The sequence below is a fragment of the Boeremia exigua genome, assembly GCF_020726555.1.
Source record: "Boeremia exigua strain MPI-SDFR-AT-0100 chromosome Unknown C7974scaffold_12, whole genome shotgun sequence".
Taxonomy (NCBI): domain Eukaryota; kingdom Fungi; phylum Ascomycota; class Dothideomycetes; order Pleosporales; family Didymellaceae; genus Boeremia; species Boeremia exigua.
The window spans coordinates 1,390,778-1,404,089 of NW_025763529.1; the positions used below are offsets into that span (position 1 = coordinate 1,390,778).

At 54.3% G+C, this 13,312-nt stretch overlaps 5 protein-coding genes and 1 non-coding gene across 6 annotated transcripts; 3 read left to right on the plus strand and 3 right to left on the minus strand.

Annotated features, from left to right (window-relative positions):
* Positions 1–96: 96 nt before the first annotated feature.
* On the plus strand, positions 97–1,066 carry C7974DRAFT_428236 (ATP10 protein-domain-containing protein; the record flags this gene model as incomplete). The annotated part of the gene is made up of 1 exon (XM_046144591.1): positions 97–1,066. The coding sequence occupies exon 1, from the start codon at positions 104–106 to the stop codon at positions 1,064–1,066; it is 963 nt and encodes a 320-aa protein (XP_045992946.1). The 5' UTR covers positions 97–103.
* A 166-nt stretch (positions 1,067–1,232) lies between these two features.
* Positions 1,233–1,947, minus strand: C7974DRAFT_417492 (uncharacterized protein; the record flags this gene model as incomplete). Its single annotated transcript, XM_046144079.1, has 2 exons — positions 1,233–1,835; positions 1,885–1,947. 2 exons carry the CDS (start codon positions 1,945–1,947, stop codon positions 1,233–1,235), a joined length of 666 nt encoding a protein of 221 aa, XP_045992947.1.
* Positions 1,948–2,299: 352 nt separating this feature from the next.
* C7974DRAFT_380167 (60S ribosomal protein-like protein L35) lies at positions 2,300–3,034 on the plus strand (the record flags this gene model as incomplete). The annotated part of the gene is made up of 5 exons (XM_046140501.1): positions 2,300–2,302; positions 2,464–2,478; positions 2,567–2,631; positions 2,688–2,840; positions 2,893–3,034. The coding sequence occupies 5 exons, from the start codon at positions 2,300–2,302 to the stop codon at positions 3,032–3,034; spliced, it is 378 nt and encodes a 125-aa protein (XP_045992948.1).
* Positions 3,035–3,671: 637 nt separating this feature from the next.
* On the minus strand, positions 3,672–5,912 carry C7974DRAFT_403709 (ribosomal protein S5 domain 2-type protein). Its single transcript, XM_046142868.1, has 2 exons — positions 5,378–5,912; positions 3,672–4,926 (listed from the first exon to the last, which is right to left on the minus strand). Exons 1-2 carry the CDS (start codon positions 5,671–5,673, stop codon positions 3,816–3,818), a joined length of 1,407 nt encoding a protein of 468 aa, XP_045992949.1. The 5' UTR covers positions 5,674–5,912; the 3' UTR covers positions 3,672–3,815.
* Positions 5,913–6,598: 686 nt separating this feature from the next.
* C7974DRAFT_63354 (uncharacterized protein) lies at positions 6,599–10,827 on the plus strand. Its single transcript, XM_046146989.1, has 2 exons — positions 6,599–6,665; positions 6,822–10,827. The coding sequence occupies exon 2, from the start codon at positions 6,861–6,863 to the stop codon at positions 10,698–10,700; it is 3,840 nt and encodes a 1,279-aa protein (XP_045992950.1). The 5' UTR covers positions 6,599–6,665; positions 6,822–6,860; the 3' UTR covers positions 10,701–10,827.
* A 1,616-nt stretch (positions 10,828–12,443) lies between these two features.
* Positions 12,444–12,556, minus strand: C7974DRAFT_t108. Its single transcript has one exon. It is a non-coding gene; the product is annotated as a tRNA-Leu (tRNA).
* Positions 12,557–13,312: the final 756 nt, after the last annotated feature.

The window sequence follows — 13,312 nt, forward strand, 5'->3', positions numbered from 1 at the left end:
GGCACGTCAGCACGTGACACTTTATCCCGCATTGAGCACTAGCCGCAAGCTCACTTTCACTATTCGTGAAGTTCCAATTGAGCGTAATTCACTCCACATCACCATGTTGCAACCCAGAATATCGGCGCCTCTACGGCGGGTACTCGTGAACCCAGCAATCGTTTGTCTTCGATGCGAAACCCGCAGCGCATTCCGTCCTTTCGCAGACCAATTTTCCCGAAGCCTCACCACTTCACGCGACCCAAAGCAATCCGCCAAACCAACCGCACCGCCGCCCACAAAATCACAATCGCCGCCTCCTACAAAAGAAGATGATGTCTTCGTCCCCAAGCCTCTCGGCCGCCCCATCGGCTTTCCCGACCCCCCGCAAGCTGGCGAAAACACCGACATCATCAAAGTCAAGAGAGACTACAAAGGCATGACGATGTCGCAACGCAACCTGGCCAAACGCACCGAACTCGTCGAGAAATGGGGCACAAACTACTTCCGCGACTTCAAGAACATCCGCAAGTACCGGTCGGGCAAGACCTTCATGGCGAACCCACGCGTCTTCAAGGCCGAGGCTGCGCTGTACTTCCCCAACCTGCACGGCGAGACGCTAGCGGCGCCGCATGCCGACACGACGGATGTGCTGCAGGGCAAGGTCACGGTGGTCAATGTGTATTCCAGCCAATGGGGTGAGACGCAGGCGCGCAGTTTCACGGGCGTCAAGGAGAATCCGGAGCTGCAGGAGATTTTGAACGCGAATCAGGGCGTGGCGCAGATGGTGGATGTTAATATCGAGGAGAACAGTTTGAAGGCGTGGATCATCGCGCTGTTCAAGTGGCAGCTCAAGGCAAAGAGGAAGCAGGAGGAGTGGGGGAGGTACTTTGTCGTCAGGAAGGGCGTCAGTGAGAAGATCAGGGAGACAATTGGGCTGCTGAATGGCAGGGTAGGTTATGTGTATATTGTGGATGAGGAATGCAGGATCAGGTGGGCGGGCAGCGGAGATGCTGAGGGGACGGAGATGCAGGATATGAACAAGGGATTCAAGAAGTTGATTGAGGCGAGGAAGACGCTAGTATGAAGCGTGGACAAAAAGACGGAATGATCCCACGGAACTGTAAACATAGTTGTACATCATAGGCACAGAGCCTTGTCATTATACAGGCTTGTATGCCAAATGCGCTGTGCGCAGAATCATGGATATCCGCGCCGCCTGAACGCCAGTAAAACTTGTGCCGTCTCTTTGATTACCAGAACCACATGAGCATCAGAAAGCAGAACGCAATGAAGCTCCCTAATATGATACCATCCCTCCGCTTCTTCGACCCAATCCTTGCCATTAAGCTGTTGATACCTGGAACCTGGCTGGCAGCGCCCACTATCCTCCTCTGGACGTTTGCCAATGTCTCCCTCTGCACTCTAAAGTTTTCATTTACAGCATAAGCCTGGCTTAGTACCGAGTCGGCCACGTTGTGCGAATTATCAATGCGACTTCGTTCATCCAACATGTAGTCGGCCTCTGGATTTGCGGATCGGTACTGGTCGATGTCGTCTCTGACGTTGGAGAGAAGATTCGCTCGATTGCGTGCATCAGAGATGGTCGATTTGATTCGCGACAGCTCGCGGCGGTGGTCTGACAGAACCTCACGGTGCCGGGCGAGGTTATTGAGCTTGACGGCGGAGGACGATGCTTCCGAGTCCAACAGCCTTGATAGCTGAGCAACCAGTGCTTCCCTCTTTTCCAGCAGCTCTTGCAGTTTCGTTTCGGTCGTCAGCTCGTCTTCGGAGGGCTTTTGGGGGATGTTTGGTGGCGCGGCGAATTGGGAGTATGTGTGGAACAGCGTCTCGGTCTGGTATGGTTGTCAGCACTGGAGAAGACGGTTGTGAAGAATCGCCCACCTGTTGCTCGAGCGCACGCGCTTGCTGGCGCACTTGCGCCCACCCTGCGCCGGTGGAGGCCATGGTACTGTCGGACTTGGAGGCCTAGACGAGCTATCTAGGACGAGGATGCAAAGAATGCACGGGCGGTGGTTGTGTCGAAATAGTGGATCCAGATAGGCGACTCGTCCAAGTGCTATACACCGGGGTTTTCTTGTATCTGAACACACGATATTACTGGAGCTGGGATGGAGATCGCAGTGTTCTGGCATCATAGCCGCGGTGTCGCACGGGCTTGTGGCGCTAACCCGGTCGGGCCTTAGTCTTTCCGACACTCGCCAAGGGCACACTGGTCGCTCCTTCTGCTCGAAAATCGAACTTGACGACACGCGAGACCCCATCAACCACACCCGGTCATACTAACGACACAGTCAAAATGGTACGTGGACACTCTCGATTTCTGGAGGATACCCGGCACACGCCCTGCGAAAAAGGAGGAATAGATGGAGAGAGGCTCTGCAATGGCATCCCGCCGGGCGTGTCGCAAATTTGCTGTCGCAGCATGTCGAATTGAAGAAGCTCTGCTAACATACGCTGCAGTCTCAGTCCAAGGTCGTACGTACACCCTCACGCTCACGCTCGCGCTCGCACGCACCGTTCGCACTATTCGCATCGCCCGCCCGCATACTTACAACCGTTGCAGAAGACCGCCCAGCTCTGGAACAAGTCCAAGGACGACCTTGCGACCCAGCTCTCTGAGCTCAAGTCGTACGTCGCAACGCTCGCATATGCACACCACGGGACAGGATGCTGACAGGCACCAGGGAGTTGATCCAGCTCAGGACCGCCAAGGTTGCCGGAGGCTCCTCCACCAAGCTCACCCGCATCCATGATGTCCGCAAGGGAATCGCCAAGGTCCTGACCGTCATCAACGCCAACCAGCGCGCCCAGCTGAGGCTCTTCTACAAGGGCAAGAAGTGCGTCTAAACCGGAATCTGCTCACACTCCGAAACCTCTAACAGCCTGCAGGTACCTTCCCCTCGACCTCCGATCCAAGCAGACCCGTGCCATCCGCCGAAGGCTCACCAAGCACGAGTCGTCGCTCGTCACCGAGAAGCAGAAGAAGAAGAACATCCACTTCCCTCAGCGCAAGTACGCCGTCAAGGCATAAATGTGCTAAGCGGTGGTGTTTTCCTTTCTTCATTTGTCTATCACGAAGCATTGCATTGCCGGGGCTTTTCCAGCTAGCAACACACCAATGTACCTTTAGTCACCATCTACCAGGGGCAAGGGAGGTGATGTGGCAGGTCAGGGATGGACGGAGCGATCTTCAACGGAAATGGGGGCGTCCATGTCAAGATCAATATGAATCAAAAAGTTCAGACAATGAATGGAATGGTCTGTGACGAAGTATGACAGAACTGAATCGATGGTATACCCGGTCTTCACGCATTTGTCTTGGAGCCACGTCGTGCACGTCTGTCAGCAATTGGGTCACGACCGCACCGAATTACGCCCTACTACAATTTTTGTTTGGGAATCACGCTACCAGAGCAGCTACTCATTCCATGCTATAATCACGCAAGACGCAACCCCAGCACGGCTACTACTTTTAGCGTTTGCCATTGTTGCTCACTCGAACCATCCCAACCTACTTCAGACGTAAATGACATCAGCGTGGCCGGAGAGGACAATGTTGCTGATTTTCGTTTCATGAAGTGATTCGTTCGTCACTACTAACAAGCTCACTAGACTTGAAGCAGTATGTTAGATAAATGGATGCCTGTACCCAAGTACGCCCACGAATGCTGTATATACGTGAATACGATTGCATATACAGATATTTCAACGCTTAACGCCGAATCGTCACACTATCTACGAAACATTCCAGATAATTGCCCCAACACTCAACGCGCTTTTGCCGTTGATGACCTCACTTCCCATCCCAAGCACTAAGTCGTCCACTCCTTGTACAGACTCAGCTCTTCCCGCTTGACACCCACCATCTCCTCCCTAACATTCACGATGCCCACTCGCCCGATCTTCGGGCCCTCGACCGCAACATCATCAGCCTTGTACTCGCTCAGCTTTTGCTTCAGATCCGCCATCACCGCTTCGTTGTTCTCCACAAGCAGCACAATCGCATCGAAGCCGCCCGCGCCGGGCACCACGCCGCCCACCACACCATCAAGCTTGGTGCAATAGTCCAGCAGCGCAGTCTGCTGGGGCGGTTCGATAGGCACACCACTTTGCACGCCCATATCCCGGATGGCAACCCTGTTCTCCTCAATGATAACGGCAAGCTTGGCGAAGCGTCCCTGACCATCAGGCTCTTCCGCGCCCTCCTCAGCAAGCCTCGTGAGTTCCTTGGCAAGCGCCTCATTACCACCCTGCAGGCGCTGCCAGATACCCTCAGCATCCGTCTTGTTCGCGGCGCGCCAGGCCAGGACCTGCTTCACCATGCCAGGCGTCTCGGAGCCGCAGTCGACATCGCACATGACCAGCCGCAGACCGCGCGGCATCTTGATGAGCGACCGCGCGATCTCAGTGTCCCATTCGCCTTCCACCAGCTCGCGCAGCTTGACGCCGAAGCCGGCCTCGCCGGGGGATGGGAGGCCGCTGAGTAGCGACGGCGAGAAGCGCTTGTACAGGCATGATCCGAAGACGGCAGACGCAATGTCGAATCCGGAGCCTACTTTACCCTGGGCGTGCGAGTGCGAGGCCTGCGCGAGGTTGTGCAAGATCGTCAGGCCCCTTTCGGTTTCGACGTCGAATAGGTCTTTGGGCAGGTAGAAGGAGAGGACTGCGGCGGTGAAGCTGGTTACGAGGGCGGCGGAGGAGCCGAGACCGGTCTTATGCGCTTCTTTGAGCGAGACGCCGAAGTCGAGGAAGCGTGAAGAGGAAATGGAAGTGCCAGTGTTGGAGTAGTAGGCTTGGTCTGCGAGAATTCGGATAGAGGACGGTGCGAGAATGCGATTAGGGGTCAACTCCCAGATGTAGGTGAGGGCGTAGGTGAGGGCGGTTTCGATGAAGGGGTTGCGGGAGATGACTTGGTTGTGGCCGCTGTTGTGTGTCAGTACGATTCACAATGATGGTGGGTGGTTTGAGAGAATATGTGCGTAGACATGTACGAGTCTACGGCGAAGAATACTCAAAGGACAATTGAGTAGCCCATGCAGGCCAGGGTAACAGGAGAAGCTAGACTAAAAGGTAACCATGTCTCTTTTTGAGTGATCGAGGTCTTGTATGAGGATGAACACGCGACTGACTGGGAGTAAAAACGTGCAACAACAAAGGTGAGCTCCTTGCATCATCAACGCCGTAGCACCATCGATACAATCTTCATTCTGCAGACATACAATGTCTCACCAGCTTGGTCGACCCTGACGTGATTGGGCAGAGTAGACGGGTGATCACCGCATTGGGAAGGAAAGTGTAGAACCGTGTAAAGAGCAACCAACGTCATCGAACCAAAGAAGTAATTGAACGACATAGAACAACATCGAGTACTTACACGCTCAATGTGTGCACCGTCATTCCGCCGTCGTTCTCCTTTGCACGGTAGCCGTACTCCCAGATGGCATCACGGAACTGCGGGCTCTTCACGACAATCTCACTGATTGACACTCCAGACGTCGACTTTATCGGCTCCACAACACAGTGAATTCTTGCATCCAGGCCAAATACCAAGCCGGTATAGTTGCGATCGAGCACGAGATAGCCCCCGGCAACTAGCACCTTTGCCGGACACGAGACAGCGGTTGGGGTCAATAACGCCTCCATGCGGGAGGAGCTGGCTTCAGCACTCATGTGGAAGTGAAATGTGGGCGCAGATGGATTTGTAAGGATGTTAATTCGAGGAAGAGCGAGCGCGGGACGGAGGGGCTAATTGTGGTGGTGACTGTGATCTGTGCGAAGAGTGTAATCGCAGGCGAGCTGCGCGCAGAACTGCACCTTGTGGGTCGCGTCCGCTGGCCACGAAGCCTCAGATAGGTATGCAGCCAAAATGACTCTGCAGCTGAAGCCTCACCGACACATGCAAACCCTGGGCTTCGATCTGCACTCATATGCATCACGACTTGAATTTGTAATGTCACGTGCGCTGCGCTCGATCTGCCAGGCAGCAAGATTCGACACGTTCATCGCATTCCGGATCTCTGCAAGGACTGCACATCAGGTGCCGGTCCCTTCTGCTTCCTTTCCCGTTGCGTGCAAGGCTGGGGCGGGGTGCAGCCGTTCAGTGCCGCTGCGCTGCCGTTGCTTTCTCGTCGTGCTGACTGACTCACCGTGCGCTGCTGGACGGCTCGGTGACAGGAGAGACGCCGCTACCGACATGTGTATGGCACGCTTCCCTATTCGTCCGGAGGCTTCCTTCGCCTCCCCGTCACGGACCACGTTAGGACTTTCGAGCTGAGCCACAGGATCCGCTTGACCGGACATGGTACAGCGTGCTACTGCACGAGAAAAGTTAGGGATATTAGCGCGTTGTCGCGTCGGCCTTTCTCGTCCTCCCATGACGAGTACGATCTGGATGTTCGAATCTTCGAGTCTGCTTGTGACTCCCGCTAACGACTTGCCTTCGTGGCCGATATTACTCCCTTCTGAGCGTCTCATTGATTGCTCTTCCATTACATCCAATTAACTGATTGTCTTCGACACATTCGATACGGGTCTGCAGTAGAGCGAGTGAGCTTTACCCAGTCCACACCACACACACTCCTTAAACTCTCTCTGGAGCGCGTTTGTTTGGCGGTCATCGTCAAATGAACCTGCAACATCGCCGGGCGATATTGAGGATACCAGTACGTTGCCTGCATTGTTTGTGATTGGAATGAGCACGCGAGCCATTATTGTTGCCTAGCTACCATAACTTTGGCAACTTTGGCGATACACGCGAGCTCAGTCACGACTCTTTCGAAATTGACTTTCATCTCAGTTGCATGCACTGACTTTGTTAGTCTCGCCCTTTCCATCTGAAGGGTTGCTCCATCTCCTAAATGGTCTTTAAGAGCTTCTCCCTCGCGCGTTCGAGTCTTGCGAAAGGCTTCACACACGGTTACGCCCAGTCGGTAGTTGCTGGTGTTTCCCAGAACAACCCTCTCGCCACACTCCAGCACGACCGCTTTCGCAAAGGTCACAAGCAGCAGTATGCTTTCGCCTCGAACTCTACCACAAGTGCTATAAAGGCACTCGATGCCGCACGCGCACACGAACACCAAGATTCCGGGTTAGCCGCGTACTACTCAGCATGGCAAAAGACGCAAAAGACAGAAAACAAGGAATGGTCACAATACCAGTTCCGTAAGCTTATCGAGTACGATCCACAACACGCATCGAAGGAAGCTGCCGAAGCGAAAGAGGCGGATGTCGCGGATCAAGAGGCGTTGGGGCCCAGCCCTGCTCACGCTGGCGTTAATCGCGCGTACAGCACGAGCCAGGTAGAGGACTTCAAGAAGGCGGTCGGCGATGAGCAGGCTGAGGAGATTGCGCTTGCACAGGTTGATGAAGCGATTGCGCAGGAAGCACTAAAGATCAAGGCGATTAACGAAGCACTCAAGGAGCAACTCTCGCCGGTCCTAGAGAGGCGGCCAGAAACGCCAGTCTTGGAACTCTCGAAATCGACTGGTGGCGTTTACACTCCTCCATCGTCGCTGCTTCCTAGCCCGTTCGACGAGATTGAGGAGTATACGGCACAGCTTGAAAAGCTTGCTGCGACCCGCAAGTATGCTGAGATCCCAGCTGTCTTCGAGTCTATGCTCCTTGATGGGGTCAAGCCATCTGTCACTGCGTACAACTATCTTCTATCTGCTGCGATCAACCTTCCGCGCCCGAGGCACCAGGTTGTCCCCAAGGCTCTTGATGTCTACTCTGACATGCTCCGCCGACGTGTCGCTCCTGACACCGCGACTTACACAGCTCTTATTGAGCTACTTTCGGTACGCTCACTCGAGGTTGTCTCAATGAGCCAAGTCTACGAGGAGAAGCGCCTCCGTTACGGCGGTCTTGAGGAGGAGGGCAAGTTCATGCTGCAGTCGAATGAAACCGACTTCGCCATTCTCACCGAAGACGGCTCGCTCTCTGTTGCTGTCAAGCTTTTTGATGCAGCTATCAAGGTCGAGGCTGGCCAGAAGTTTTCTGAGAAGACTTACCGCCTCCTCGTTACAGCTTGCGCTGAGGGCGAGCGCGTGGAGGACATGGTCCGCATCTACTCCCACATGGAGTCGCGTAAAGTGACACCAGCTGCGGACATGTTTGTGCCCATGATCCATGCCTTTGGCAAGTTCGGCGATCTGAGGAGCGCTGTCGAGTGCTTCGATGAATACAAAGCCCTTGCGGTAGCCAACGACAACAGTGGTCTGCAACTCGTCCGAAAAGACAAGGATGTGTACGCCGCTCTGATCAAAGCTTACGCCACCTGCGATCGTATGGATGGAGGTCAGAAGTTTCTGAGCAAGGTTGAGGCCGCACTTGTCAACCCTGAGGACATCACATCCCTTCGTGATATCGTCGGTCTTAAAGCGCTCCTGCCGAACTGGTTGAAGAACGGTTCCTTCAAGGAGGCATTCGCCCACGCCACCGAAGTCCTGAGCCCCCAGGCACAGCACATCGCCATGGCTGCAATCTGCATCAAGGCTGCAGACCGCGATGCCATGGATATTGCTACAGAGGCTTTCGATGCACTTCCTGCAGAAGCCGATCTTGCCAGGCCAGCGATGGCCATGGGCGCTATGCACACCCGCAATGGAAACATTGAGGCTGCTGAGATCTTCTGGAGGATGCTCGAACTCTCGCCGACCAAGCCCAATTTCATTGAGGCCACTACTATGCATAGCATTGCTCTCATCGGCAGCGGTCAAGCTGAGCGCGGTCTCCGTCAAGGCCGCCAGATGTTTGATCGCATTCGGGACACAGTGTCAGGCTCTCAGGCAAAGATGGAGGTCGTCGAGCACATCGACGAGGCCATTGAGGTTATGGGTCAGTTCATGATGAAGCGTGGCATCTTCCTTCCGCCGCGGGCCAGCATGGAGCTGATGTGGACGATGATTGAGAACGGTGGCCTAGTCACCCCAGTTGCTCACCATTTATTATCTGGAATGGGACCTGAGGCTATCGCTCAACTCAACTTCGACGACGTCACGCTTCTGATGCAGGTCCAATCTGGAATAATCCTCCAGAGTGCGGAAGTCGATGCTGCTCACGCTGCTCGGTTCGCTCATCTCCTCGAGGTCATCACCTCTGTCGGCACGCCTGTCAATAAGACCACCTCAGGTCTTGTCGAGAAAGCGCTTGCCGCGCTTGACCGTGGCGACCTTCAGCACCGATGGTATAGCTACAAACACCCAGCTCCCGAGTCGATGTACTCTCCTGCTCCGTTTGCTGCTTACCCTGCACCGGCGCCTGCAGCTCCTACATTCGAGGACCAGTACGATCCGTATGCTGCGTCTACCGATAACAAGGGCTCTGTTGCTATCACCGAGTTGCTCGAGAAGACTCACGGTCGCACCGCATCTCACCTCAATGAGGCTCTGATGAAGTTCAAGAACATGCGTCGGGCTGGCCGCCACCCTAGGTTCTTCACCTACGCTAAGCTCATCAGTGCTGCTGCGAAGGAGGACCGCTTGACCTTGTCTCACGACATTCTCAACCTGGCCAAGCAGGACGTTCCCCTTCTCCCCCAGTACCGCATTGTGCGTTACGGTTGGGTGACTATCCTCGACGCCATGGTCGCAGCCTGTCTTACTTGCGGTCAGCGCGACCTTGCTGGCCGTTACCACCAGGATCTGCTTGACATGGGCGCTGCGCCTACTGCCAACACTTTCGGCCTCTACATCACCACACTCAAGGAGTCCACAAAGACCTTTGACGAGGCCACCGAGGCTGTCAAGATCTTCCTACGAGCCAAGACTGAAGGTGTCGAGCCCTCATCTTTCCTCTACAACGCTCTTATCGGCAAGCTCGGAAAGGCGCGTCGTATTGATGACTGTCTTTTCTACTTCTCTGAGATGCGCAACCTCGGCATTCGACCTACGTCCGTAACATACGGCACCATTGTCAACGCCCTCTGCCGCGTCAGTGATGAGAAGTTTGCTGAGGAGCTGTTCGAGGAGATGGAGAACATGCCCAACTACAAGCCTCGTCCGGCGCCGTACCACAGCATGATGCAGTTCTTCCTGACCACCAAGCGCGATCGCAGCAAGGTCCTTGCCTACTACGAGCGTATGCGCTCCAAGCGCATCGAGCCCACTACCCACACCTACAAGCTGTTGATTGACACCTTTGCCACGCTTGAGCCAGTCGACATGGACGCCGCCGAGTCTGTTCTGGAGCAGATCCGCATTGCCGGCGCTGTGCCAGAAGCAGTACACTATTCTTCGCTCATCCACGCCAAGGGTTGTGTCGCGCATGATATGGAGGGTGCCCGTCGTCTGTTCGACACTGTCATCTCCGACGCCCGCATCCGTCCCCAGGCGTGTCTGTACCAAGCGCTCTTCGAGTCCATGGTCGCCAACCACCAGATCGCCGACACCGACGAAGTCCTTGCGCACATGCAGTCCCGCCGTGTCGAGATGACGCCGTACATTGCCAACAGCCTGATCCACGGTTGGGCACTGGCGCAGAATATTGACAAGGCGAAGGCGATCTACGAGTCTGTTCCAGAGACAAGGCGCGAGCCTAGTACCTACGAGGCGATGACGCGCGCCTACATGGCTGTTGAGAACCGTGCTGCTGCGATGTCCGTCGTCAACGAGGGCTTGTCGCGCGGGTACCCAGCAGCAGTTGCCGGCAAGATCCTCGAGCTTGTCGGCGGCGGCAGGCAGTCTGAGATGGCGGCGTAAGCCGTCCTGCACGAGCTGTTAGTGTTTCTTCATTTCTTTGCCCTGAACGGGCCCGGTTCAGAACAAAAGCCTTTATTCTCTTCGCAACGGCCTTATACCTTCCAAAATGCCCCTCGCCCTTACCCGGGCGTGGCTGGGCACCATATACACATTTGTTCTCGAATTGCTTGTCTTTTGCAAGCGCGGCGTTGTCATTGATTCCGGAAGAGATACCTAGGGCGGAGGAAAGGCGTCTGGCTGCGACGGCGCTGCTGTCATGGCTTGGGTGCTGGTACTGTATATTGGCGATGGTGTTTCTCGGGCATACATGAGCACACGCGCGCGATGGTTTTTCGGCAGCTGATCGTTCTGTAAAATACCCGGATATACCACTCCTCTCTAGACGGTTGGGTGGGAGCTAGTAGCATGGCATAGAGTACGGCCTGCATAATTGAAAAGTTAAATGTCATCCGCTGTCTTATGTGTGAATGGGATCGTCGCTTGTGTTACTGCTTGTCCCAGAGCTGCTTCGTCTTCTTGGACTGTGACACGAGAACGTGAGCACATTTCGCCTTTCAATAGAACCGTGACCTTCCCGAATTAACGTCACGCTGCGCAGACTTGCCTGTATAGCGAAATGCACCTCAAAGCTGCGATGATCCAATAACTAGGTTCAACACTTCTAGGTTATATTTCTCTATACTTCAAAATATGAAATCTATGCCAATTTCTGATCTTTGAAGACTTTACATAACGCTAACATTTAATGTCAAGATGGAAACACGCATCGTCTCAAGGAAGTAGTAACGACACAATATAGATATTTAAACGGTTCCGGTCTTCGATATTGAACTCAGAACACTAGACAGCAGCGGAGCCGGCAATAAACAAACACTGATGGCGAGCGAACTACGCCGAGCTCCGTGACAGCCTCCACAGCCTTGTTTCCGATCCGCTCGCTATAGCGCATCCGTTCACAGCCCACGGTGACTGCGTCCACCGCAACACAGAACCTCGATTGCGTCAGACGATGGTAAGATGTAGAGACCTTTGGATCAAGTTCCTTCTTGTTTTGTGGTGCTGGGTTCCATCACGGTCTTTGGATGCGAGGCTTTTGATATCACAACGAAGGTTTTTTACCTTCTTGCGCTGGTCTCGGAAGCGTAGCACTGCTTAGGTATCTACTAATAGTGGTCTGGTACTAGTTGCATCGCTTCAGCGTGTAGTCGATTTCATTTGTGCGGTGCGTGGAGTGCTTTCGTCATCACTGCGATGATCTGCTTGATCAACGCAAGCCTTTTTTTTAACCCAGACTACTAGACAATACATGTGATCCCGTTGGTGCTGAGGAAGTCTTTGCAGCCAAATTTGACCAGTCGATATTGTGTAACAAAGCACTGAGATCGGCAGTACTCTCGCCTCCCCTTTGTCTCGTTCGCGATCGACGGAATCTGGTGTAGACTACACGGCGATATGAGAGAGCGCACATGTCTTCCTGACCCGAAACGAATACATCTCGCGGAGTCGTGTGGATGAATAGACAAAATTCACCCCAATCACCCCCCCCCCCCCCCCCAACCATCCAATCGCCCCCAAAAACAGCGACAGCATTCGCCACACCCTCCTCCCTCTGCACGCCAAAAATCATGGCGTTCTGACCATGCGTTGCGCGCTAGTAGCACACTCCGCCGCCCAACTCGCCCTACACCGCCACCAACGCAAAAAAAGTTATCCTGGAGTGCTCGACAACTGCCGAACGAAGGCTGATGAGGACGGGACTCGAACCCGCGCCACTTTCGTGACCAGGAAGCTGATTGCTCAGCAGATGCTAAGGAGAGACCTTAACCTGGCGCCATAACCAACTCGGCCACCTCACCATTGATGAAAGATTGATATGTTATAGTATATATAATCACGGGCTACAATGGGCGACACGCGATGAAACACTATCATTTCGATATTGAATATGGAGAGATTGGGTGGCGAGGCGTGCCGCAGTGCGCGAAAACCCTTCAGCCAAGCGGACCCCATCCCGCCCAGACTCCCGCCGACGCGCCCCACTGGCGATTAACCTTTATCGAAAGCCAGCGATCCGCAGTATTGGCCGCGGACAGTGCGGAGCTTCTGACGCCGTTGGCGGTCATTGGCACCAGCGGGGCTTGTAGATCTGGTGGTCCAGAAGGCTGTTTCTAGAGTCACGATGCATTGATTTACAGTTAATACAATAAATGCTAAGTTGCGGCGTCGATGGAGTCTTGATCGCCGGTCTGTGTGGATGCCGTGCCGGGGTGCATGTGTGCCGATCTGGCGTCGGCGGTCGGCAACGTCACGTCGACGGGGACATCGTCTTTGTGTTGCGATTGCCCCGATGCTACTTCCATGACGGGAACTTGTGGGTGCTTGAGCGAGGACTTTTCGAGAGGATAGATTGAGGTTTAAATCACTTTGTGCATGTTGAAGTGCTGTTTAGCAAAAAACGTGTAGGAATGAAGACGCCAACTACGAAAGAGTAAAAATACATTTTCGAAGCGGCTTGAAAACCATTATGTTATTCCATCCCTGACCACAAGCTGAGCGCGACGGCTGAGAGCACTGGTCTACGGCGCAGAGCATAGAGGTCTTCAGGATCTGTT

Excerpts from the sequence above, each read along its gene's own strand:
- C7974DRAFT_403709 (XM_046142868.1), bottom strand. The coding sequence starts at position 5,673 with ATGAGTGCTGAAGCCAGCTCCTCCCGCATGGAGGCGTTATTGACCCCA. Across the intron at positions 4,927-5,377 it reads ACGGTGCACACATTGAGCGT|CGGCCACAACCAAGTCATCT; the intron begins GTAAGTACTCGA and ends GACACACAACAG.
- C7974DRAFT_63354 (XM_046146989.1), top strand. The coding sequence starts at position 6,861 with ATGGTCTTTAAGAGCTTCTCCCTCGCGCGTTCGAGTCTTGCGAAAGGC.